The sequence below is a fragment of the Malaya genurostris genome, chromosome 2 (assembly GCF_030247185.1).
Source record: "Malaya genurostris strain Urasoe2022 chromosome 2, Malgen_1.1, whole genome shotgun sequence".
NCBI lineage: Eukaryota > Metazoa > Arthropoda > Insecta > Diptera > Culicidae > Malaya > Malaya genurostris.
The window spans coordinates 157,351,239-157,378,425 of NC_080571.1; the positions used below are offsets into that span (position 1 = coordinate 157,351,239).

The 27,187-nt window shown below is 35.2% G+C and overlaps 1 protein-coding gene across 4 annotated transcripts in view; it reads left to right on the forward strand.

Annotated features, from left to right (window-relative positions):
* Positions 1-27,187, forward strand: part of LOC131430372 (myosin light chain kinase, smooth muscle-like) — a 1,014,414-nt gene that overhangs the window by 118,949 nt on the left and 868,278 nt on the right. For 2 of the 4 annotated variants that reach the window (XM_058595295.1, XM_058595297.1), the window contains exon 2: positions 10,735-11,367. The exons of the other annotated variants lie outside the window; for them this stretch is intronic. In XM_058595295.1, the coding sequence (XP_058451278.1) occupies positions 10,735-11,367 (633 nt within the window). The remainder of the gene's footprint in view (positions 1-10,734; positions 11,368-27,187) is intronic. 4 annotated transcript variants of the gene reach the window in all.

Sequence of the window (27,187 nt, forward strand, 5' to 3'; positions counted from 1 at the left end):
GTTAACATGAAATCTTTAGCGAAGCAAAATCAAACATACTTGGCACACTGGGAAGCAATAAACCAGTTTCTAGAACAAGAATGTTTGGCTGCTTTTATAAATGGACTCAGTAAACCATATTTCGGATATGCTCAAACTGCTCAACCAAGTGATTTAGAGGATGCCTATGCATTCTTGTGTAGATTCCAAAATGCAGAGAAAACTAAAACACACACCTAAGCAGCGTTCGAGCAACAACCTAATTCCAACAAAAATTTTAAGCCTTTTAACAAATCATACAACAAATACCCGGAAGCACAATCTTCAACCCGGCACAAAAATTGATCAGACAGGAAAAAAACGACACCAATGGAAATAGACCCATCGTTGCGTTCTAACAGAATTTACAATCACGATGCCGAGCAGGACGAATTAGATATAAGCGACACCGAAGAGGAAGTAGAAGCCGAAGAATCAGGTGTAAATTTTCAAATTACCTTTCCTCACAACGCGCTGACCTGAATGCAATAAATGGATTACCCTATGTAACAGTTAAACTCTTTGACAAAGATGCAAAATTACTAGTAGACAGTGGTTCAAACAAAAATTTTATTTCTCCCCGTCTGATCCCAAAATCAAAACAAGAAAAATGCAAAACCATTCGAATCTCGAACACTTCAGGGCAACATTCCGCTGATAAAAAATTTATTACGACACTTTTCGGTATGAAACAAAAAGTTCATTTTTACCTTTTAAATTTTCATAAATTTTTCGACGGTATCATTGGTTATGAAACACTCTCTGATTTAGAAGCTCTTATTGACGTGAGCAATCATAAATTAGTTCTCCCACAAAAAACACTTGCCATGCAAATAAGGAAATTAGGTCCGCCGCAGATCACACTGACTGAAAATTCGACGAGAATCATTAAACTCCTTGTTTCTCAAGACAGTGGCAACGTTTACCTTCCTAATGATATAAAAATAGACAATGCAGTAATCCAGTCAGGATTGTATCCTGCAGAAAAAGGTTTCGTAAACGCCCCGATAAGAAATTTCGGCCAAACCGTGACATTTCATTGGACGCATCCGGCAAAAACAATACAGGTAGCAGAGGTGAATAACATAAACATAAATCACCTGCATCAAACATCTCACACACCCTACGCAGAATTAGAAAAAATGATTAGAAGTAGTCATCTTAACTCTGAAGCTGCTTTATTGAAAACCCTTGCTAAATATTCCAAAATCCTTCACAAAGATTCAGAAAAATTGTCTTGCACTTCCACAATCCAACATCGAATTAAAACAGTTGACGACATTCCAGTGCACACGAAAACATACAGATACCCCCAGGTTCACAAAGCTGAAGTCGAGAAGCAAGTAAACGAAATGTTGGAAGATGGAATTATCCAGAATTCCATCTCATCATGGACATCTCCAATTTGGATCGTTCCAAAGAAACTTGATGCTAGCGGCAAGAAGAAATGGCGCATTGTCATAGATTACCGGAAATTAAACGAAAAAACCGTGGATGACAAATTTCCAATCCCACGAATCGAGGAAATACTCGATAGGCTTGGTCGTAGTACCTACTTCACTACGTTAGATCTAAAATCTGGATTCCACCAGATTGAAGTCCATCCCAAGGGCAGGCCGAAAACCGCTTTCAGAACGCACCAAGGACATTTTGAATTCATACGTAATCCTTTCGGACTTAAAAACGCACCAGCAACTTTCCAGCGTGTAATGAATCACATTCTTGGAAATTTAATCGGAAAGTGTTGCCTAGTCTATTTAGATGACATCATAATCTTTGGTAATTCACTTCAGCAACATCTCGACAATTTAATCAAAGTTCTTCAAACACTCTCTCAAGCTAATCTAAAAATTCAGCTAGACAAATGTGAGTTCCTTCAGAAGGAATGTGAGTTTTTAGGCCATATAATAACCCAAGACGGCATTCGACCAAATCCGAATAAAATTGAAAAAATTCTAGGTTGGCCAATTCCAAAGACCACTACTCAAATCAAAGGATTCTTAGGTTTACTTGGATATTACAGGAAATTTATTCGCGACTTCGCGAAACTAACTAAACCTTTAACGAAATGTTTAAAAAAGGATGAAAAAATTATTCATAACGAACAATTCATTAACTGCTTCAATGATTGTAAACGATTACTGACAACCGATCCCATTTTAAAATATCCTGATTTTAACAAGAAATTTATTCTCGAAACTGACGCAAGCGACTTCGCACTCGGAGCAGTTTTGTCCCAAAAATTCGATGACGGTAAAGAACACCCTATTGCATACGCATCAAGAACTTTGAATGAAACAGAATGCAACTATTCTGCTACTGAAAAAGAATTGTTAGCCATTGTTTGGGCAACAAAACATTTTAGACCGTACATTTATGGAACCCATTTTGAAATACGCACGGACCACAAACCACTCGTGTGGCTCCGACAGAAAAATGATTTAAACCGAAGACTTTTACATTGGAAACTTGCTCTAGAAGAACTTGAATTTGAAATCAAGTACAAAAAAGGAACATTAAACACAAATGCGGACGCACTTTCTCGTATCGAACCTGAACCAGAACAGCAAACAGAAATAAACGCAAACTCCTCCTCCAGTGACGACATGACACAACACTCTGCGGATACCGACGATAGCGACTTTATCCCATCGACACTTAGGCCTCTAAACGACTTCAGAAATCAAATTATTCTGCAAGAAGCGAACGAGGATAGCCAAGAATCTCTAACCTTATTTAGAAACTATCATAGAACTATAATCAAAAAGACCAATTTCGGTCCCGCCTCATTAATCAACATTTTGAAGGAATACGCCACAAATAGGTGCACTACCGGCATTTACTGTAGCGAAAAGGTACTGTGTAGTTTACAAACAATATACAAGAACTATTTCTCCAGAGCGAAGACATTTAAAATATTCTGGACGCAACAATTACTAGAAGACATAACTGACGAACTTGAACAAGACCTAATAATCCAAAGACAACACAACGCAAACCATAGAGGCATTACCGAAACTAAATCCCACATATCCCGAAAATATTTTTTCCCGAATATGAAATCAAAAATTACCAAATTTATCAACCTTTGCAGGTTATGCCAAACAGCTAAGTATGAAAGAAGGCCATATAAACAACAATATAAACTAACAGCAACACCTACAAAACCGTTACAAATTGTACATATGGACATTTTTATCATCAATAACAAACATTATCTAACATTATGCGATAAGTTTTCAAGACTAACAATGGCGATCCCTCTAAGGACACGCAACGCTATACACATACTTAAAGCTATAACTCACTTCTTTTCAAACGTTGGAAAACCTTCCCTTCTCGTCATGGACCAAGAAGCATCATTCACTTCAACAACAATTAAAGAGTTCCTTGAAGAAAATGATGTTGAGTACCATTATACAAGTGTTGGGCAGTTCTCTTCCAACGGAACGGTTGAAATTGTTCACAGAACGTTGAGAGAACTGCATAACATCTTGAGTATTAGAGAAACAACAAAAGATTTGTCAGAAACAGCAAAAATTAATTTGGCAGTCTCTATTTATAACGAATCAATACACTCGCAAACAAAATTAACCCCTAAAGAGCTATTCTTTGGCTTTAAAAATGAGGAAACGGTACCCGAAGATTTAGAAGAAAGAATTAGACAAAAAGAGATATTCTACAGAATCTTTTCTGAAAAATATGAACAAAAGAAGCTCAGAGATTTAGAAAAACTCAACAAGAGCAGAGAAGAGCCTGGAAATTTCTCTTTAAATGACACGATCTTCGAGAGAAAACGCAATAATCTAAAACACCAACCTCGATATCAAGAACTAAAAGTAGTAGAAAATAGGGAAACTAACATAATTGACGAGAGCGGATGAAAAATCCACAAAACTAGGCTAAAACGAAAACGAAATATTTTACCCTAACAATAATTAATAATCCCATTTTTTTGTCTTCAATTTAATGTTTCTTTACAGCTGGAAGATGACACCCAGAGTTACTATAATTTATTGTTGCATCATACTTCTGTGGTGCGATTTCATCAGTCCTTCTGACATAGAAATAATCGAACTAAACAACAATCCAGGCATTGTTGCTTTCAAAACCAAACCCGTTTTTTTTAAAGAAGGTTTCCACACGCTAATTCATAAATTCAATCTGTATCCATTTAGAATTATCTTAAAACAATATAAAACAATTATCAACAAACTAGAAGAAAATCCAAATATTATCGAAATAGTCAACATTTTAAAACAAAAACATAGCCAAGCTTATTTTGTACTAGAAAATCTAACTATAAAACGAAGGAAAACAAAAAGATCTCTCAATTTTCATGGATCTACTATAAAAATGATAACGGGAAACCTTGATAATGAAGATTTACTCAGAATTGAAAATCAATTGGAATCTTTGAAATATTCAAACAATGCTTTAATTAAAGAAAACAATGAACAGGTCAGAGTAAATGAGTTATTTGAAAGCAGGATTAACAATTTAACAAAAGAAGCTTATAGACAATCTATAGAAATTGATAGCATCATAAAACAAGCTAGGTTGAGTTTAGACAGGCCAATCGACTGGAAACACATTCTACACGTACACAGCATCATCTTCAACATCGACATGATCCACCACCAGCTGATGACAATCTTCGAATCAATACAACTATCGAAACTTGGTATAATATCAAAAACGTTCTTACAACCTCCAGAACTGGAATTTGCAACGCAACTGTTGGAATCACAAGGCATATCAATTGAAAGCTACGATCAAACTTATGAGTTTCTGGAACCTGTAGCTTTTCATAACGATTCAGACATAATATTCCTCATCAAAATTCCCAAGCTTAGACGAGGAGAATATGTACAACTTCATTTAGAAACCATTCCCATAAACGGCAAAATCATCGCAATAAACGCTACCAACGCTATTATTGGCAACAACGAATCGTATCTGGTAGAACATCCATGCAATAACATTGAGAAAAACAGTATTTGTGACATACAAAATCTCTTCAACATATCCAACGACAAATGTCTCCATCCAATATTACGAGGAAATCCTGGAACTTGTACTTTTACAAAGCCATCAACGCTCTCGAAGTTTAAATCAATCGAAAACCTTGGAGTACTGATAAAAAACTCCATTGAACCAACACTTATGCAGAACAGTTGTGGTTTTGGATCAAGAAATCTGACAGGAACATACCTTGTGTCATTCGAAAATTGCTCCATAAAACTCAATGAAACGCAGTTCAACAACAAGATTTTCAAAGGAAAAACCAAACCCACTATCCTTCCACTCCATTTAGTGCACGTAAATGAATCAGAATTAATATCTGAGCCCATCAACAATTTGGAACTGTTACGCGTACATAACCGTCATAAGCTAGAGCATCTAGAAACCATTACAAAAAGGACCGTCATAAGCTAGAGCATCTAGAAACCATTACAAAAAGGACCAGAGTATTTAACATTGGAGCCATAGTTTTATTCACATGTCTCGTCATAACCTTCGTTACATTCATCATAAGAGAAATCTACAAACTTAAGCTGAAACTAATCATTCGAATTCCAATAGACAAAGTTGCAGACAGCTCACAATCAGGGTTGAACCGAGACGGTTCAATCTAAGAAGGGGGAAGTTATGGACGAACCCGAATAGCATATGGCCCGTACGCACAGACCTCAGCAAAGTACGCGCCAGCAGTAAGACGCCAGTGTATCCAACGCGTAGAGATGTCAACCACCCTGTTACCAATTATTGAACCGCTGACATCGCAGCAGACATCCGGCCACCGTGGTTGCATCAGCCAGGAACCATTAGTAATTGCATCAGCCGAAACCACCACGCCGCATCGACGATTCGACATGTTCGGACGGGATAACCACTGAATCAATAGTTTAGGGCTAGGTAGTCAGGTCTAACGAACATTCAGGCAGGACAAGATAGTCAGTTCGATTTAAGAAGTGAAACAGTTCGGTCCTAAGACTGACAGGTGAATCAATGTGTAATATTTTTTAAAAACATATTGATGAAATAAAGAACTTAAGTATATAAAGTTCGTAAATGGAGGTTTGGGTGTATCAATAATGTTTTATATAACTCAAGAATGAAATCCTCACCGGGAAACCCAATACAACTACCCTTAGACGGAATCGCGGTGAATGTGCACATAAACATAAACTCCATCTGGAAACGAGGAAGGAGTTAGATGTTATCCAGCTATCAACCAACAGTATAAAGTTGCCAGCACTGACTCTTTTTGGGGGAATTATGTCCCTACCTAGCTTAATCGGTATAGCATTTCTCGTCAGATTTCTCATCCATAGATCATCTACAATAAACATACAACATGCAGCCCCGACCACAACAGTCGAAGATCCAGTACCAGATATCCAACCCAACATTAGACATTTGACAATCAGAGAAGTGATTCGTACGGAATCTCATCTCTCAGGAAGTACGAGTTAGCAACGGAACTATCTGAACAAGGACAGCGAGAATTGCGAACACGTTAGCATCGGCGCCAGACCGATGGGACAGACTAGAACGCTGACGGAACATTTCGCACCTAAAGACATCGACCTATGGGAACGGAGGGATGACACGTCCACTAAAAAGTGCAATTCGGCAGTATGAGCTGTAGACACAACTGAATTAAAGAATAAAGTCAGTTCGATTTTAGCGCGTGTAACGAGTGGTTGTCCTTTTTTAAAAAGAGGTTTTGATAAGGAATTATTTGACCCGCGAAGGCACTGCACAGTGGTTTGAATCGACAAAAACGTGAACTTAATTCTCTAGCCGTTAAACCGTTGATCCGATACACATAGTTCGTTTGGAGAACTCATTCACAAAAATATACCTCGTAATTTGATCGCAATAAAAAATGTGCAAAGCCTACTACGATAAAAGTTCATTTCAACAACTTTTTTCCCTTAAGAGATAGAAAAACGATGTCTTCTACAAAGTTTTAGAACTTCTAACGAGAAAAAACTTTGCCGAAGGAGCTATAGGTCTAACGCAAAAAGTTTCGGATATATGAAGCATTTTCGTTTGAAACTATTTAAAATCAATTTTTTGTACATAACTTCTTTCGCAATTATTTTCAGTGTCTACTATGTTCGAGACAATTACTAAAAACGTAAAATTACACATTTTCGTTGAAGATTGTGTACGGTTTGGCCTTTTTCTTAAAAAGTTATTTAACATTTAAACTTTTTTATGCACTAACTTTAACTACTAATAGGAAGCAGGGTCGCAGACCAAAAGGCACATACATATACTTTTTGGAAAACTTAAATCAAGTAATATAAAGTTACGAAGTGTGTAGGGTGGCCTTTTTAAATTGTGTGAATGAGACAACAAAATATAGAGAGCTTTTTTGACCATTTTCTTAGGAAACCTTACATTAATAAAATTTTTTAGCTTCATATCATGCGGTTTTTGGTGATATCAACCGATAAGTTACCTTTAGGCAACAACATTTGCAAGAAATTGCAGTCGAGGTATAAAAATAGAGCATTAGTTTTAACACCAGACGAAAGAGAAGACTTTTCACTATAGCTTACTATTATGACTTACTCTCAGCGAGTACCGAGCCTTTCGGAATTCCTCTTCAAAGTGAATGTTGGATTATCACAAAAAAATCTCGATATTACCGACTTCAGTAGAAAACGTAATATAATTGCAGTAAGACAACAGATTAGTTACAAATTCCCTAAAACCAAACAAACTTGTTTTTGTTGGTTATTATTCTTTATTCTTAGTCTGCGCATGTTTTTATACTCAAGTTCGGGCATTTCTCTTTTAAAAAAATGTCTAGACTCATAGTTTACATAATTTGATCTGATACTTTACCGTGGACGCCTGTATGTAACGTTGAACCACTCACGCATTTTATTGAAATATTATCATCGACCAAATGCTCCAGCATTTGTATTATCAACCAACTCTTTAGTGTTCTTAAAAATAATATGCCGCGCTGCTCTCACCAACACCAACAGTGCATATTTGAAGCAAGAAATTTAATATAAAGTTACTTCTTTGTACATCATTTGTCAATATACTGTAAAAGTAAAACTAAGCGTCAATTAAATAAACGGCCATATTCAATGAAATTAATGTATTCCAATTTAGTTTTACATCGAGAATGGTTTTGAATCGAATTTTTTATTCAACTGATGTCCATTTCATACTACTACTTATTTAGAAATCGTGTGAACTTCATTATTTTTTTCAGTGTATGGCTTAATTCATTAGGACGTATTTCGTAGAACGACATGATTTTACAAAAAGGATTCAGCTTTTCAAGCAGGCTACACTTACACATTTCAATACATAGAAATTAATCGCAGAAGACTTAAATTTAATCGATGTTTTTGAGCGTACTGGTAATGGTGTAAGATATCACCCTTGAAATGAATTGGATTGGAATTAAGAGAACGGATAAGGAATATTCTATTAAAAGAATAAGTACAACTTTTCGAAATTTAATGAGAACGTTAACATGCTTCTTTAGTTTGATCAATTGCATACAAGAATGCATCATGAAATTATATTCAATCATAACACCATTGCACCAAAGCTACACTAACGACCGATTCCAATTTTTGAACATTTCCTACAAAGCACCTTTTAATAAACCAAAAATAATCGTTTTAGTAAATGTTTTTTCTAAGAAAATGGTCAAAAAAGCTCTCTATATTTTGTTGTCTCATTCACACAATTTAAAAAGGCCACCCTACACACTTCGTAACTTTATATTACTTGATTTAAGCTTTCCAAAAAGTATATGTATGTGCCTTTTGGTCTGCGACCCTGCTTCCTATTAGTAGTTAAAGTTAGTGCATATAAAAGTTTAAATGTTAAATAACTTTTTAAGGAAAATGCTAAACCGTGCACAATCTTCAACGAAAATGTGTAATTTTATGTTTTTAGTAATTGTCTCGATCATAGTAGACACTGAAAATAATTGCGAAAGAAGTTATGTACAAAAAATTGATTTTAAATGGTTTCAAACGAAAATGCTTCATATATCCGAAACTTTTTGCGTTAGACCTATAGCTCCTTCGGCAAAGTTTTTTCTCGTTAGAAGTTCTAAAACTTTGTAGAAGACATCGTTTTTCTATCTCTTAAGGGAAAAAAGTTGTTGAAATGAACTTTTATCGTAGTAGGCTTTGCACATTTTTAGGCTTTGCTCAGTCAACTGCGAGCAGAAAGACCGAAATATATCACTAACCTTTTATACCTACCCAGTTTATACCACAGAAATGAAATGTCGCTTACTACATCAAAACCGTCATAGTGGTTGTAAGTTTTTCCTCTTTGATTTTTTAGATTATGTTGACACGTTAGATACAATAATAGATATTCACGATCAAAAGTTTATTGGTCTCCCATAGGGTACATTTTGAAAACACGCCTCAATTAAAGTAAGACATATACATGACAAAAAAGGTGGGTAATCTCACGGACATAACTGGAATACCGAATAAAAATGACGTGCTACTTTCAAACTTCCGAATATAAGTAATAGTTCGTATTAGTTGACTGGTTGTGAGAATTTTCCAACAATCACTGCTTGACTTCTGCCAAACAATTAAAATAGGCGAAACAAATGAGAGTTAAAAAGTTCCGGATTGTGTACAATGCATGATTATATAGTGATTTGGAAGAATATCAACGAACCGGAAACCGCCATCTTGCTTTTTAAGATCTCCACAACTACAAATTATTGATGGAAATCTTAGATTTATAATTATATACTTAGATTTATAATATATACCAAATTTCAATTTAGAAAATTGAAAAATAAATGGTTCTGAATTTCATCCGGTTCCGGAATTATATGGTAAAGTGTGTTAAAAATTTTATACCGTTACTTGAAGCAGCGAAACAAAACACATCAAAAAATTTCTAAACTGGCCTCAAAAGTACTCCTCCGGCTATGATGGTGAAAATAGTGGTCATATATTCAAAAATGGATCTTATTCATTTTTACCAGAGAGGGTTTGACCGCTTTTCACAAACTTAGGTTCAAATGAAAATGTTTATGATCCCATACAGAATTCCTGAATTTCATTCGCATCTGACATATCATTTCCGGTTCTGGAATTACATGTGTAAAAAATTGTATACTCATACAAACGAAACAAAATACGTTAAAATACCGAAGTGAAACTCACTTCGGTTCCTTATGGATGGCCTAAGCCATCAGAGAACTGTTTCATTCTGTAGGTTATACTAGTTAATGCACAAACAATATCTTCGGTTTGAGAATATGATTGATATGAGAAAAGCACTAGGAGAATGAAACAGGTTTTTTATTGGCACTTAATATTTGTTTATATCATCAATAGAGCTACAAAATATGTTTGTAAGGCAATAGTGTGAACGATATTTAAGCCTAGAACAAAACAAATCTTCCGTGATTGACTAGTGTGAAATGTTACGGGCTGTATTTTCTTCCATTTTAGACTTCGTTAATTATGATTGACTTTCGGATTTCTTGTACGTAAAGGGTATCAAGTATCTTGTTTTGTGGTTGCTAAAAGACAATACATAGCATGTTTTGGACTGCTTTCAGAGCCTATCGTTTTAATAATTCTGCATGCCAAAAATCTAAACGCAATAACATTAAATGCATCACAAATTTGACAAATATCGATTCATTTGTATTGTATCAATTTTAATCTCTACATTATTAAGATTGCGTTGCCCTGCCAATGGAATATACTGTAACTGAACCAACTTCGGATAATGCATCCTCAAATTTTTGTACCGCTGTTGTTGATCCTAATGTTAATGAGCAGTCCACAGATAAAACGGATTTAAGAAGTGATAAAAGTTATTATCGAAACGCAATTGAAAACGACCCAATTCCTATAGACCAACAGGTCGATAGACTAAAAAAGTCAAGACCAGAACAATTTCCTCCTACTCCAAAACTTGGCGAAGACCTGGCAAAATTTCATCATCGTAAATTACTACATAACCGGGATAAACTACGATGGTCTGTACATTTGACTAATAGAGCTGCCCTAGCTGGAAGACGATTCAAACTGATGTGTGCGGCGATCGGATTTCAACCTGAGCTAAAATGGTACTTTAATAACAATCTCATTACATACAGTGATCACATTGTAGACATGAATGATTTGCATCGAGGAGCATATGGATGCATTTGGATTAATAACTTGAATCTTAGTGACGCTGGATTGTATAAATGCGTAGCTTCAAATGGATTTGAACAAATAGAAACTGTTTGTAATCTAGTAGTAGTAGAACCTGACTGCACGACTACAGAATTTGCTCCAATGTTTGTACCCCATCGAAGTAAAGGTTTGATTATTAAATTTGTATTTATTGTGTTCCGTGTATGTTTATACTTGGTAAATGAGTGAAAAAATATTTTGTTGGTGTCAACTTCCCGATTGTTAAATAAACATGTGCAATAAGTAAGTTGTGTTTGTATTTATTTGCTAATAAAAAAAAATAATCCGCTGAATAATTTGTTTCATTCGTTTATCATTGAAGATTAATCGATTTTCGTTATTATAACTATTTATGTTTTATTATTATTCAAAATAACTAGGGTATACAAACGATGTTCTTATGCCTTAATATGTGGTATTGTTATTTACTTTTAGCATTTCCTACATAGAAATGTGTAAATCAGTCGAAAAGGGTGGATAATGTTAGAGACAACTGGAGGACGACTCAATTGACAGGCTTCTTTCACTCGTATTGAATATATGATTTTAACAACTTTTACTACTTCGCTCTAAGAACTGTAACGGTGCATCTATATTTGCTAACGACGAGCATATTCTATCAAACAATATAAAGAGGCAAAAAACTAGAGGGTTGTGTGCAACACATGATCGATTACGATGAAATTAAAAATGAAATCTTCAAATCCAAATTCATTCAAGTTTGAAAAATACGAAAAAAAATCGCATGTTGTGCCTAGGGGTTTTAAATTGTTGTTTCTAGGGTTTCTAAATTGAATTTAAAAATTAATATAAAGATAATCTCAAAAAATTACTTGAAAAATCCGGTTCGAAAATAAAATTATTTAGTTATTCCAACCATAATATTCAATGCATGGATGAAGCATATTATTATACATGCTTGGACCCGCCTGATCGTTTGTATGAGAAGGTAGCCTCAGACTCGTGTCAAACTTTCAGAATAAAATAAAGTTCCTTCGGACAGACTCAATAAAATTATTGGTATTGGCAAGAGAGACCAGCTCCTCGTGGTTCTTCTCTGGAGCCACCAATGTTACTGGTGAGACTCTTTTCTAGAGTCACCAATGTTATTGACCGAAGAGACTCCTTTCTGCAGCCACCAATATTACTTACGATAGACTCCTCTTCTAGAGTCACCAATGTTATTGACCGCAAAGATTCCTTTCTGCAGCTACCAATATTGAGGTTTTCTGTATTGAAGCCTAGCGTAATTGTTTCGCAGCCGGATAGCACTTGTAACGGTCTATCCACCTTGAAATAAATATACTTGACTGGTTTTCGGACAAGTAAGTTACCCTCTGACTGCAGTGAATTACAAGTGATTTATTTTATCGAAATCTTAACTATATATACAAGTATTTTCCTTACAACAAATGTAAATGTTGCGCAACATTCTCGGTTTTCCCTTTCCATCCATTACGGGATCCTAGCTCACACGGATACCTAGCTATGTCATCTAGTTTTACCTGCTTGTTTACAAAGGTATTATTTACTGCTTTTATCCTGGTGCGCGGCTCAGACAGATCCTGTGTGTTTACATATTTTGGCCCTTATCGAAAGCTGAGCGGAAAGATTTTATTGCTCTAAATGTGGAAATTCCTATATTTGGCCCTAGACCCGCTTGAAGAGCGGCTTATCTCGACTTGCAAACAAAATCATAAATCTATACCTGTTTTATTCAGGCACTACAACCGCTTGAAGAGCGGTTTAGTTTTGTTCATTATTTTCTTAATATTCGACAATGTCTAGACCCACTATTTGGGCCATCGGATAAAATCCCTGATTTGATTTAATCATGAAACTGATATAATTGAATTATTAAACTGGTCCGTAACATTCCGGCCCTGATAAACTAATAAATTAATTAAATATGAACGGACCATTTATATATGATTTTATATTTATATCCTTTACAGCTGTGACTCGACTTCTGAGTCAGTAGTTTTAGTTGGATGACCTCTATGACGAACTATTGATGATCTCTCTGCGTTGGACCTGGTTTCGATGTTCGACGTCTTCGTTGTGTTGGATTTGTGTTGACATCAATTCATTGTTGGTGGTATCATACGAGTATATGGTAGAATACGCTTTCTTTTCGCGGAACTCTTGGATTCCTCCCTCAATCTATCGCTGATATCTTTAATCTCGGATGCATTAACTTCCTTTTTCTTGCTCCAATTGTCAAAGGCAATATTTTCCATTTTCTATTTTGGGGTTTGCTTGACTTCTGCGTTGTGTATGTTGATTGAATTCGTGTCATCCTGCTGTTTTGATTCACCTTTATTGGAGACGTCTAGTACTGCTATTTTAATTGCAAGCCGTTTTAATATGCCTTTTATAGTTTTTATTCTGGCATGTCGAACCTGACCGTCGTTTGCATAAATATTTCGATGACACGTCCTTTGAGCCTGGTGGTGCATCGTCGTCTGTTATTAAAACTATATCATCAACCTTTATAGGCTCAACTTTCTGAGTCCATTTGTTTCTTTTTATTAACGTTGGTAGGTATTCCCTTTTCCAGCGATTCCAAAACATCTTTGAAAAATGTTGAATCCGTTTCCATTGTGCCATATCAAACTCGTTAACTGTAGTTGAGTATGGTGGTACATATTCTCCTGCTCTTCCAATCAGTGCATGGAACGGAGTGAGTACTTCATCGTCGATTCAAGAAATTGGTACGTGGGTTAAAGGACGAGAGTTTATTAATAATTCTTCTTGAATGAATGCCGCTCTCAACGTTTCTGGCGGTGGTTTGTGTTTTCCCCAGTCTTTCAATATTTCTCCTAGTGCTATTTTAATGTTCCTTATTAATTTTTCCCAAGCTCCTTCAAAATGTGGTCCAGATGGTGGATTAAAATGCCAGTGTATTTCCATAGCGGCTACTTCGCTCTTACTCATTTTGTTATTTATATCGGCAATCAATGATTTTAATTCCTTCGTTGCTCCAACGGAATTAGTTCCGTTGTCACTATACAAGCTTGTTATCTTTCCTCGGCGATCTTGGAAATTGCGAAGGGTCACCAAAAAGGCATCAGTGCTTAAGTTTTTGGCCATTTCTATATGAATCGCTCTTGTCGACATGCAAGTGAATATAAAACTCCACTTCTTTTCGAGCGAACGTTTAACTGCTACTTCAAACGGCCCAAAATAGTCCACTCCACAGTTTGTAAATGGGTATACATGAGCCTCGGTCCGAAAGCTTGGTAATTCAGCCATCATTGGGGGTGTAGTCTCAGTGCTGTAGTTGCGGTTAGTCACAGTTAGTCAGTGACTAACCAGCTCATGAAACTGCAACCGAGAAAATTTGTTTTTGGAAATTTTGATGATGACTGATTCAAGTAACCTAAAGCCTGCAAAAGCAATAATACTTATTGAGGGAACAAATCATTATTTATTTTTAAGCATAATAATTTGTGAACAAAATTCGAAAGGGCGCCTGAGGAATGATTTCAGGGCGCAGAGTCATTTTTGAAATGAAAAAGTCGCCCGTGTAATTGCTCTCAGGGCGTAAAGTAAAAGTAATTTTAAATACATTAAATAATCCTTCTGAGGGCGCAAATCATTATTTTTTTTCAATCTACATAAATAGCATCTTGTTAGGATAATTTGGAAGGGCGTCTTGGAAATGATTCCAGGGCGCAGACTCACGGTAGGAGAATTGAAAAAAGCGCCCATATAATTGCTCCTAGGGCGCAGGATGAAAGTAATCTTGAATACATTTAACAATCCATAATCCTTCTGAGGAAGCAAGTTTTTATTTTTTCTCATGCCAAATAAATAACATCTTGTAAGGATAATTTGGAAGGGCGCACTTAGAATGATTCAAGAATGAAAGTATTTTTAAATACATTAAATAATTCTAATGATGGGCAAGATTTTATTTGTTTTCAAGCTAAATAAATAACATCTTGTAAGGATAATTTGGAAGGGCGCTTTTGGAATAATTCCACGGCGCAGGGTGGAAGTATTTTAAAATACATCAAATGATTCAACTTCTTTTCAGACAAAAAAAACTGTACGTCTGATTTGGAAGGGTGCCTCAGGAATGATTCAAGAGCGCAGAATTACGGTAGGATAATTGAAAACTAATTCCGGGGCACATGGTGGAAATCTTTTTAAATACTTTACGTAATTCTACTGAGGGCGCAAATCATTATTTATTTTCAAGCTAAATAAATAGCATAAGTAAGGACTGCCTCAGGATTGACATCTGGGTGCAAAGCGATTTTTTTCCTAATACTACAAAGCTTTTGAAAGCATACATGGAGCGCAAATTATTTCTTTGTTTTTGAGTTATATACATAGAATCTCGGGAGGCAGCAATGAACAAGTCAGCTTTGAGCAATGCTGCACTAACAACAGTTTTTGAACATTTGTTATATTCAAACATAAAATATATTCGCATTTATAACTATTTGTAATCTTCATTAATAGCTTTTAACAGTTTTATGTTGACTTTATTGAAAAATTGGACAAGAAATGATGAAGTTCAATAATTTTGAACAAGCTGAATTTTTATAAATACTGGCATCTTCTATTCAAACTCGTCATTGTTTAGTAGAAGGTCGGTATAGTAGAATTAATTACCACATGAATGCAACTGATGGGGATTTCATTAGTATTTTCCAATTTTTTATATGCTTCTGAGATGAGACTTGATGAAATTTTATCATTTTGATTGAATACTGACTCAACACATAGTGAGGTTCAATATTTCTATAACATGCACTAAAGGACTAAATTTACTTTTGAAGAAGCAAATAATAGTAGACTTCTTAGACATTCTCATCACGAGGAAGACGGTAAACTTATCCTTTTTTATATATAGAAAGCTAACTAATACGGAAAATATTATACAGCTTTTCACCATATGATTCATTGAATGCATAACCTAGCCCTTGGAGAAAATGCGGTAAGAAACGAGAAAAAAACAATTCTCGATATTGGAAAGGTCAATGGATATTCGGAGCATTCAATTCAAACAATTTTTGATAAAAAGAAAAACTGTTGAAAAAACAATCTTTTACTATTTCAACCCAACCATCAGAAAATTTTAAAATAGTTTTAATAGATTTCAGTCATCTGCCCAAAACAAAACTTAAAAGTTTTGGTCTGGATTTTGTATTCCGTAAGAATAATACTAGGATCTACATAAGACCATAGAGATACTTTGAAAAAATCCGGATCATATAAACAAAGCGCACTTCGGAGAAATTAGATAAGGTTATCATTCCAAGTCAAAAATAGCTGAACATGCTTAAAAAATTATGAGCTTACAACGAATCACATTAAAATTTTATGTTAAACATCTAACCGATGGAAACTAAACGTAGCTGCCAAATAACGAAAACAAAATTGAAAAGCATAATAAGTTATTGATCTGCACTGACATTACTGTAAACACCGCGTACAAAGGCTAAAAATAGAATGGGCAAAACATCATCGGGAATTTACATTTTAGTGATTTTATTCGCAACAACGAAAAAAATTTCTATGGTGATTTAATCTTAACCGGTTTCGAACTTCGATGTTCAGAAGTGTTCTAGTTCTAGATGCATATTTTATGTCAGTTTGAAAAATTGAATCTAGAATTTATAACAAAATGAACTGGCAGCCCCAGCCAGTGCTGTCAACTGTTTTTTCCAAAAATCTGTATTTGACGGAAAAATCTATCTGTACAATATCTTTCTCGAAAAATCAAACATCGATTTAATGCGGAAACTGATTTTGCGACCAAAAAAAAGGTCGCTCGACCTAGTTTACCCCTATGGAATCCAACAAAAAAACTGAAAATCGGTATTTATCTGTATGAAAATTGAAATATCGGTATTTTGAGAGAGCATATCTGTATTCCTGTATCAAGTCCAAAAATCGGTATAAATACCGAGAAATCGGTATAAATACCGAGAAATCGGTATAGTTGGCAGCGCTGGCCCCAGCATCGTTTTATCTGTGTTTCAAATATCTCGGTTAATTTTTCAAAAGGGCGTACAAGGGTGACAGTTTCTCTTTGTTTACTTTCTCTTTTATTAATTACCAAGCGGTTTCCACGTTTATCACTCAACTCTTTGCATGAAATGATACCCGAAACTTTCGACTTTCAAACAGAATAGTGATATTAAAGAAAATCTTTTTAATCACATCACAATAATTGAAAGAGAGAGTGATTAAAGAGGAACTGTCACTTGATTATACGCCCTTTTGAAGAATCACCCGAGATATAGAAAAAAAAAGAACAGCACCGTATACCAGCTCTAATACCATGTTCACATTAGTGCTGATATCACTTGATATACCGAGATGATATGCATATCATGTCGAAGTGTTCACATATGTTCGAAATGATATCGTTTGACAATGAAGTTGTCATATTGAATGTTCTCATTAGGAGTAAGATCAATAATATTGCTTTTGTCTCCTACAATCCAATTAATAATTGAAGTTTCACTTTTAACGGACGCCAATATTCGTTGATAAAATCAAAATGATAATGATTATTTATTGTCACTCCCAAAGTGACGTTCATAAATCTCGGTTGATTTTTCATTAGGGCGTATAGGCAAGTGACCGTTTCTCTTTAATCACTCTCTCTTTCGATTATTGTGATGTGATTAAAAAGATTTTCTTTGATTTCACTACGCTGTTTGAAAGTCGAAAGTTTCGGGTATCATTTAATGAAAGAGTTGAGTGATAAACGTGGAAACCGCTTGGTAATTAATAGAAGAGAAAGTAAACAAACAGAAACTGTCACTTGCTTATACGCCGTAATAAAAAATCAACCGAGAATTGAGTGCGTTCAATGCCATTAACCGTGTTGCTAGTTGCGATTTTTGACAAGTCGACATGATATCGTACATGATATCCCGGATATCATGCTAAAATGGTGATACGCGTTGACATCAAATTGTATGGGATATCAAGTGATATCGCACATGATATCATCGGATATCAAGTATATCCGTATATCACTTGATATCAGCGCTAATGTGAACGTACTATAAATTCGACACTAGAACTTTTCGAATAAATAAAACTAAAACGGCATGCTGGGTATACGTTTGTTTCAGTTTCAGTTATATTATAGACCACCCATATGAATCGTGCAGTTGCTGAATTTGCTCTTACTTATAATGATATCTGCTGTCTTTGATTAATACATTGCACTGTGGGGAAAAAGGATGAAAAACGCGACTTTACTCAATAATTTCATAGCTATCTTTGAAAATATTTTCTTTGAAAATATTTATTATGTAGAATCGACCGATCGATTGATGACAATTAGAATAGCCGCAAAATTCACTATCATGGCCGTTTTGCCCAAATTTTCTCTTTTGTCCTACCTCACTAACTGTAAAACCCTGAAAAAATGTATTCGACTAATGAAAAGGTACTCCTGACATTTTCATAAGTTCTATAAATGGATTGCTTTTTGTCAGAACGACCTAAAAAACTGTATTCTGTCTTACTCCAAATCATTTTCTTCAATCAATTATGTTAAACCAAGACAGTTCGATGTCATGCACAAAATAATTACTCAGTAGTTTCCCTGATCCCATTAATCGTGCAATATCGTTTTACCCCAATTTTCTTTCACACCTCATTTTAAATTCAATTCTGATTTACGATCCTGAAGCAGAATCAATGCGACCTAGCTAACAGTTCGGCTGAAAAGTTCGTATCGTTTAATAGAAACACAAATTTTTTTGCCAAAATTCGTTTTTATTATTCAACATAATTGCCATCAGAGGCGATACAGAGATTATAGCGATCTTCCAACTTTTCGATACCATTTTTGTAGTACGATTTGTCTTTTGCCTCAAAATAGGCCTCAGTTTCAGCGATTATCTCTTCATTGCTTCTAAATTTTTTACCAGCGAGCATTCTCTTGAGGTCTGAGAACAGGAAAAAGTCACTGGGGGCCAAATCTGGAAAAAAACGGTGGATGAGGGAGCAATTCGAAGCCCAATTCGTTCAATTTCAGCATGGTTTTCATCGACTTGTGACATGGTGCATTGTCTTGATTGTGAGCTCACGCGGCACCCATTTTGCACAAAGCTTTCTCATATCCAAATATTCGTGAATAATATGTCCAACACGTTCCTTTGATATCTTTAGGGTGTCAGCTATCTCGATCAACTTCACTTTACGGTCATTGAAAATCATTTTGTGGATTTTTTTCACGTTTTCATCGGTAACAGCCTCTTTTGGACGTCCACTGCGTTCATCGTCTTCGGTGCTCATATTACCAGTACGAAATTTTGCAAACCACTTACGAATTGTTGCTTCGCCCGGTGCAGAGTCTGGATAACACTCATCAAGCCATTTTTTGGTATCGGCGGCACTTTTTTTCATCAAAAAGTAGTGTTTCATCAACACACGAAATTCCTTTTTTTCCATTTTTTTCACAATAACAAAAGTAGCTTCACTCAAAATGCAATATCTCACAAACTAATAATCAGACAGCTGTGAAATTTATACACGTATCTTTTAAAGGTTGGCATTAACTGAAAATGGTATGGATTTAATTTTAGTGGCGCCCTCTCATAGAAACGATACGAACTTTTCAGCCGATCTGTTATAGTGGTCCATATTACGTAGAAAACTTCAGTGATCCAAGTACATACTATGGGAATGACAATGCTAACTCGTTTAACCCGTATTACTCCAATTAATTCCATAAATTGTACCATTTGTTTAACTTTCTTTCGCATTTCAAAAGAAGGCTTATTGCGGTTGATTAAAATCGACTGATAAAACGTAGATTAAGGTAGACCAATAAAAAGAAGATTACAAATAGATTCAATGACCAATATATCCTATCATTATTGGCGTGAAACGGTATAACATGATTCATGTGGTCACTGAATTTATTTGTAATCTAATTTTTAGTGTTTTCTACTTAGTATCAGTCAATTTTAATCAACCGCAGTAAGCCTCCTTTCGGAATGCGAAAGAAAGTTTAACTAATGATACGATTCATGAAATAAATTGGGGTAAAACTGATTAAAAGGGCTAGTACTACCAATCCTATTGTATGTACTTGGATTTTTGAAGTTTCCCACGTAATGTGAACCAACATTGATACATCGTATTGGATCTGCTTCTGGATTGTAGATTGACTTTCAACTGAATATAACAACAAGAAAAAAAATGGAATAAAACGGTACAACGAGTTTCCTGCTGTCATTAAAACTATATGCAAATGATTTGTCAGACCTTTTTACATCAGAAACATTCTATTTGGTCTTCTGAAACTTCTTTTGTGATATGTTATATAGTTAAACTTTATTATAATCCAGAACAAGAAGAAGGGTGGGTAATGTCAGAGACATAACTGGATGACGTTGATCGGAATAAAACTGGTACACTTCCGAATTATGTGAATGTGAATTATGTGAATTGAACTGTGCAAGCTTTCCCCTTCTTTACTAGAATTTGAAACGATGCAAATACACTCAAGTACGGATTAGTTACATCAAACGTTCTGGCGTACAGTTAAATATTATGGAATAATTTGTATAGTTCTCCATGATAAAAAGGAAAACGTACACGTCGGAATGGAAAAAAATGCGAAAATTTTTCGAGAATCTATCAAACTGTAAACCTTCAATAAACTGGTTATATTTACTTCTGATTTGCATAAATATTTCACCAGATAAGTATTTCTAATAGTTCTTTAGATAATATTTAGATCCATTAAAAGCGCTGATTTCGCGTAATGTTCCCCATCGTTTTTCAATTATTTTGTTATTTTGTTTGAAACCGAGTTGAACGAAATATATCAAGTGTTAACGTTTTATACCTACCCAGGTACGAGAAAGACGTCATGACTTTTCTTCTTTGTTACTCGTTTATACCAAAAATTTCAGCAAACTTTAATTTTGAATTATTTGTGATTATCTCATCAGATTACTCGGACTAATGAGACGACTATTGGCTCAACTGTCCCATATCATTTGATTTAATCTAGATGGCAAAATGTTCGTGTAGGTGTGTGTCAAAATATTTGACTAATTTTTCACAATAATTACTTGGCTAATTTGCATAAATTTCATTGCAAACGAAAAGTATTATAACAGTTTAACTAAAATTTCAATTGAATTTTATCTGAATCTAACGACGGATTTCGGGATAATAGATAAATTAAATTGATTGTTAAATATTTCAATTTCCATGAATATTTTATTTGAAAGTGACAGTGCAAAGATACGCAAAATCAATTTGCAGGTCTTGTTAGTTCATGGATTAATACAATTCGTTGAAACAGCTGTTGCGTTCTTTTTTCTTTGGTTTCCGATAAATTGCCTTACCAAGAAGACTTCCGAATCCGGAAATATAGGGTAGAGTGTGTTAAAAATTGTATACCACCACTGAAAAAAGGGGGGAAAACCGTAAAAAAAATTCTAAATCGACCTCTAATTTTCTCCAATTGATAGTTTTATCAGTAGACGGTCAAACAAACCGTTTTTGGTTATTCTTTCAAGAATCGAAGAAAATTATTTTGAAGAATACTGCAGTATTATATGGTAATATGATATTTATGAGAAAGGCATCATTACACCACTAGGTGGATTAAAATTGGTTGGAGGTATCGTCATCACCGCAATCACTTTTTCAGAGATAGCTGAACCGATTTTCACCAACTTAGATTCAAATGAAAAATCTTTTGCTCCAATAGCTTGTTATTGAATTTCGGTTCCGGAGTTACAGGGTAATATGTGAAAATTAAAGAAAAACCTAGTGGTGTAATGATGCCTTTTGTCGTGAATACGACTTACTTTACTATGGGGTGCCTTTTCAAAATTTACCCTCTGAGAGAGTGATAAGTTTTTGATCGTGAAAATCTCTTGTTGTATCTAACGAATCAACATAATTTTTGCTACACGCCATCGGAAATATGATCACAATTTTATGATAAATTTTTCAGTTGTGTGACATAATCTCAAATAATTCAAAATTAAACTTTTCTGAAATGTTTGGTATAAACGAGTATCAAAGGGGATAATCCATAAGGCGCGTTTGCCTTGCTCGTATTTTTAAAGCTCATAGCTCAATGATCTGTGAAAGGATTTATATAATCTAACTACCAATAGAATCGAAATTTGATCATTTGATTTAATCTAGATGGCAAAATGTTCGTGTAGGTGTGTGTCAAAATATTTGACTAATTTTTCACAATAATTACTTGGCTAATTTGCATAAATTTCATTGCAAACGAAAAGTATTATAACAGTTTAACTAAAATTTCAATTGAATTTTATCTGAATCTAACGACGGATTTCGGGATAATAGATAAATTAAATTGATTGTTAAATATTTCAATTTCCATGAATATTTTATTTGAAAGTGACAGTGCAAAGATACGCAAAATCAATTTGCAGGTCTTGTTAGTTCATGGATTAATACAATTCGTTGAAACAGCTGTTGCGTTCTTTTTTCTTTGGTTTCCGATAAATTGCCTTACCAAGAAGACTTCCGAATCCGGAAATATAGGGTAGAGTGTGTTAAAAATTGTATACCACCACTGAAAAAAGGGGGGAAAACCGTAAAAAAAATTCTAAATCGACCTCTAATTTTCTCCAATTGATAGTTTTATCAGTAGACGGTCAAACAAACCGTTTTTGGTTATTCTTTCAAGAATCGAAGAAAATTATTTTGAAGAATACTGCAGTATTATATGGTAATATGATATTTATGAGAAAGGCATCATTACACCACTAGGTGGATTAAAATTGGTTGGAGGTATCGTCATCACCGCAATCACTTTTTCAGAGATAGCTGAACCGATTTTCACCAACTTAGATTCAAATGAAAAATCTTTTGCTCCAATAGCTTGTTATTGAATTTCGGTTCCGGAGTTACAGGGTAATATGTGAAAATTAAAGAAAAACCTAGTGGTGTAATGATGCCTTTTGTCGTGAATACGACTTACTTTACTATGGGGTGCCTTTTCAAAATTTACCCTCTGAGAGAGTGATAAGTTTTTGATCGTGAAAATCTCTTGTTGTATCTAACGAATCAACATAATTTTTGCTACACGCCATCGGAAATATGATCACAATTTTATGATAAATTTTTCAGTTGTGTGACATAATCTCAAATAATTCAAAATTAAACTTTTCTGAAATGTTTGGTATAAACGAGTATCAAAGGGGATAATCCATAAGGCGCGTTTGCCTTGCTCGTATTTTTAAAGCTCATAGCTCAATGATCTGTGAAAGGATTTATATAATCTAACTACCAATAGAATCGAAATTTTTCAACTTAAACGTGTATAGCAAAAGCATAGAAGTATTTCAATAGTACACTATCGAAAAACCTGTCTCATTTGACCCATGTCATGAGCAGCCAATCAGAACGCGAACAAAATGAAATGCTAATCCGGTGTGAAATAATCGATATTAAAATTCTGTATGCGGCTATTTTTATAGCCGTTAGGACCGCCCATTAGTGAAAAAGCTACAAACGAAATCACGTAAAAAGAAACAAAAATTGGATCAGTTTGGATTCTATCACCACTGCGAGCAGATGTATTGTGTATCATTTGCAAAGCTAGTTTCGCTTCCGACAAGAGCGATTACGTTACAGCTGCCAGTCGTTTGCATTGGTGAAAAAACAACGAAAAGACAACAACGGTGGGGAGCATCACACAAAATCAGCCATTCTAATGGCTCTGAAAGTTTTCTAAAGAACTGTTAGGATTTCTTCTTCGCCAATCGAAGGTAAATATCCTCAGTTTAGTGCAAATCTAGAACAGTTTGAGTAGATTTGTGCAGTTTTCGCTGTGTGAAATTCACAGTAATCGAGATCAAGTGAAGCCTTCTTCATATTTGCGAAAAATGTGAAAAAGGGAAATGCTTGCATAATTCATACAATTGATCAACTAATTGATATTTGGAAGTGCTAAGGAACATATCAGTTGTTTTCGTATTCACGACATCCAGTTATGTCTCTGACATTACCCACCCGCCTTTTTCATATTACTTATATTTTCCAAAACATTACTAGAAAATTCTAGCAAGTTTCGTTTTTTTTTAACTTGAATAAAATCAAAAACTTTCTTCGGTATAAACTACCATCACCTTTTCAATTTGTAAACAGTTATGTCAGGTTAACATAGATTTAAATTGTTGTTTTCGATTGGGTTCGCTCTACGATTTCGGTTGAAGCGATAAACTTTTTCTCAATATAAACCAGGATCATCTCATTTAAATTAGAAATTAATCTTAAACACGCAAGATTTATATGGGGTAGTAGCAGATATCTTAGGCGAAAACGACATAACAAAAGGTTTCATCGAAACTTGCATGAGGCTTAAGACACGTGCGTGCAGGTTAATAACAATTGACCACAGCCTCCACAGTTTCGATTCTCCATTAATTGACTAATCAGAGCTATGCTTTCCAGCTTATATATCCCCCGTTCTTTCAAAATCATCGTCTCCGTTAGGGAAAAGCCAGTAAGCCAGAATAGTGTCTTTGATTTTAGCAGAAAAAATTGGTGGGTAATGTCAGGACTTAACTGGATGACGTGATAGTTTTTTGATCCATGCTTTTGAAGGTGAGATATTCAATGAACAAGTTGAAAGATGGCGTTTTCAGCGATGCATTCTTCCTTCAGAAAAAGACTTTCCCGACCGCTAAAGTCAATGGATCATTCTGAAATTTTCACAGAATAATCTAAACTAATATTCTAAGAGATTGTCAGTTGGTTTTTTTAATATTCGTCACCGTTTCTGAGAAAATCAGATTTGAGACGTGAAAATAGCCCTCTAAATCACCCTAAAACACACTGGCCTCAGACCTTAATCACTCATTACTCTGTAATTTCGAAACTGCAAATCGGATAGACTTTGAATCAAAAAGTGTGACAATCGATTAAGCATTCCATGATATGCCGAAGTAAGTTCCACTTTGGAGTTTACGGTAATTTAAGGTACTTCCAGAGCCGGTACTCAGAAACCAACATAACCCAAACTGATTCGTATGAGTATATGACGAATAAATTGCAATAGTTTTGAGTCCATCTTTAAAGCTGCCTCTATCGATTCGTCGCCCGTACCCTCGCTCCCCAGTGATGCGGCAACAAATTCCGTTGCGGTATCAAGCACAACAAAGTCAGACTTTAGTTTAGAAATGTTTTATCAAAACATCGGAGGAATGAATAGCAATCTTGATCAGTATCGTCTCTCTTGTGCAGATAGTGTATACGATTTATACATATTCACCGAAACTTGGCTAAATGATAATACTCTATCGAAACAAATATTTGGAGGTGCTTATTCGGTTTACAGGCAAGATCGAAACGAACAGAATAGTATTAAAAAAAGCGGTGGTGGCGTTATGATAGCCTGCCGCTCAAACTTCCATTCTCGCTTGCTACCTGTTCCAGACTGTGCTAATGTTGAACAGTTATGGATAGCCCTTTCGCTGAAAAACTACACACTTTATATCTGCGTGATTTATATACCACCTGATCGCGTTGGCGACATGGGATTAATTGAACAGCATTTGAATTCTCTCTCTTCAATTTCAAACCAAATGACACTGAATGATAAAATTGTTATACTGGGAGACTTTAATCTATCCAGTATTAAATGGGTTCGCTCTGCCGCTAATCATCTGTTTCCCCACGCTGAGTCTTTGAACAATGAATTTTGTCACAGGCTACTGGATGAATATAACATTGCTGGACTAGTGCAACTAAATGAGCAGTACAATAGCAACAATCGCCTTCTCGATCTCTGCTTCACCAGTCAGGAGCTATCAAATTTTTGCCTAGTCGTTGTAGCACCTGAACCACTCGTTAAAATTTGCCGTCATCATCCGCCTCTCCATATCTCTATAACGAAATCTTCACCGCTAATTTTTAAGCGTAATTCTGATTCAATATTCTACGATTATAAAAATGGAAACTTCGAGGCAATGAACAGATTTTTATCATCATTAGATTGGAGCTTGCTACTATCTGACAACGATTGCAACACCGCTGCTTCGGTTTGGACAAACATTGTTTTGTACTCAGTCGACCAGTTTGTTCCAAAGAAAACTTGTCGTCAGCCAGCTCATCCTCCTTGGTCGAATCCGCTTCTAAAACGATTCAAACGTGTAAAAAGATCAACCTTGAAAAACTTACTAAGCATCCGTCACTTCAATTAAGATCATATTACGTATTCGTGAATAATCGATATAAACGGCTAAATAAGGCGCTCTATTATGATTATCAACGCAGCATCCAGAACAATCTTAAAACTAATCCTAAACGTTTCTGGAATCATGTCAACGACCAGAGAAAGGAATCTGGATTACCAACTCACATGTCCTTTGGTGAATTGAATGCATCGACCTCTGCTGGTATTAGCAATTTATTCCGTATTCAATTTAGTAGTGTTTTTTCCGATGAAACTTTAACTACACAACAAATTTTAAGGGCTGCCAGTAACGTTCCACTCCGTTCATCGATTGGTCCTCACCCTAGGATTACGACTGCTGCCGTTAACAATGCGTGTTTAAAGCTGAAACCATCTTCAAGTGCAGGTCCTGATGGTATACCGTCCCTAGTGTTAAAAAAAATGCTCTAGAAGCCTTCTTGTACCACTGACGATGCTGTTTAATATCTCTCTTGAACGCGGAGTTTTTCCAGAGTCATGGAAGATTTCTTATATTTTTCCTGTTTACAAGAAAGGCGACAAATCCCACATTTCAAACTATCGAGGAATTGCCGCTTTATGTGCCGTATCAAAACTATTCGAAATAATAGTACTAGATTTTATAGTTCACAACTGCTCCAATTATATAAGTGATACTCAACATGGGTTTATGCCAAAACGATCTACGTCCACAAATCTCGTTTCATATACGTCTTATATCATTCGTTCATTGCAAGCACAACATCAAGTAGACGCTATT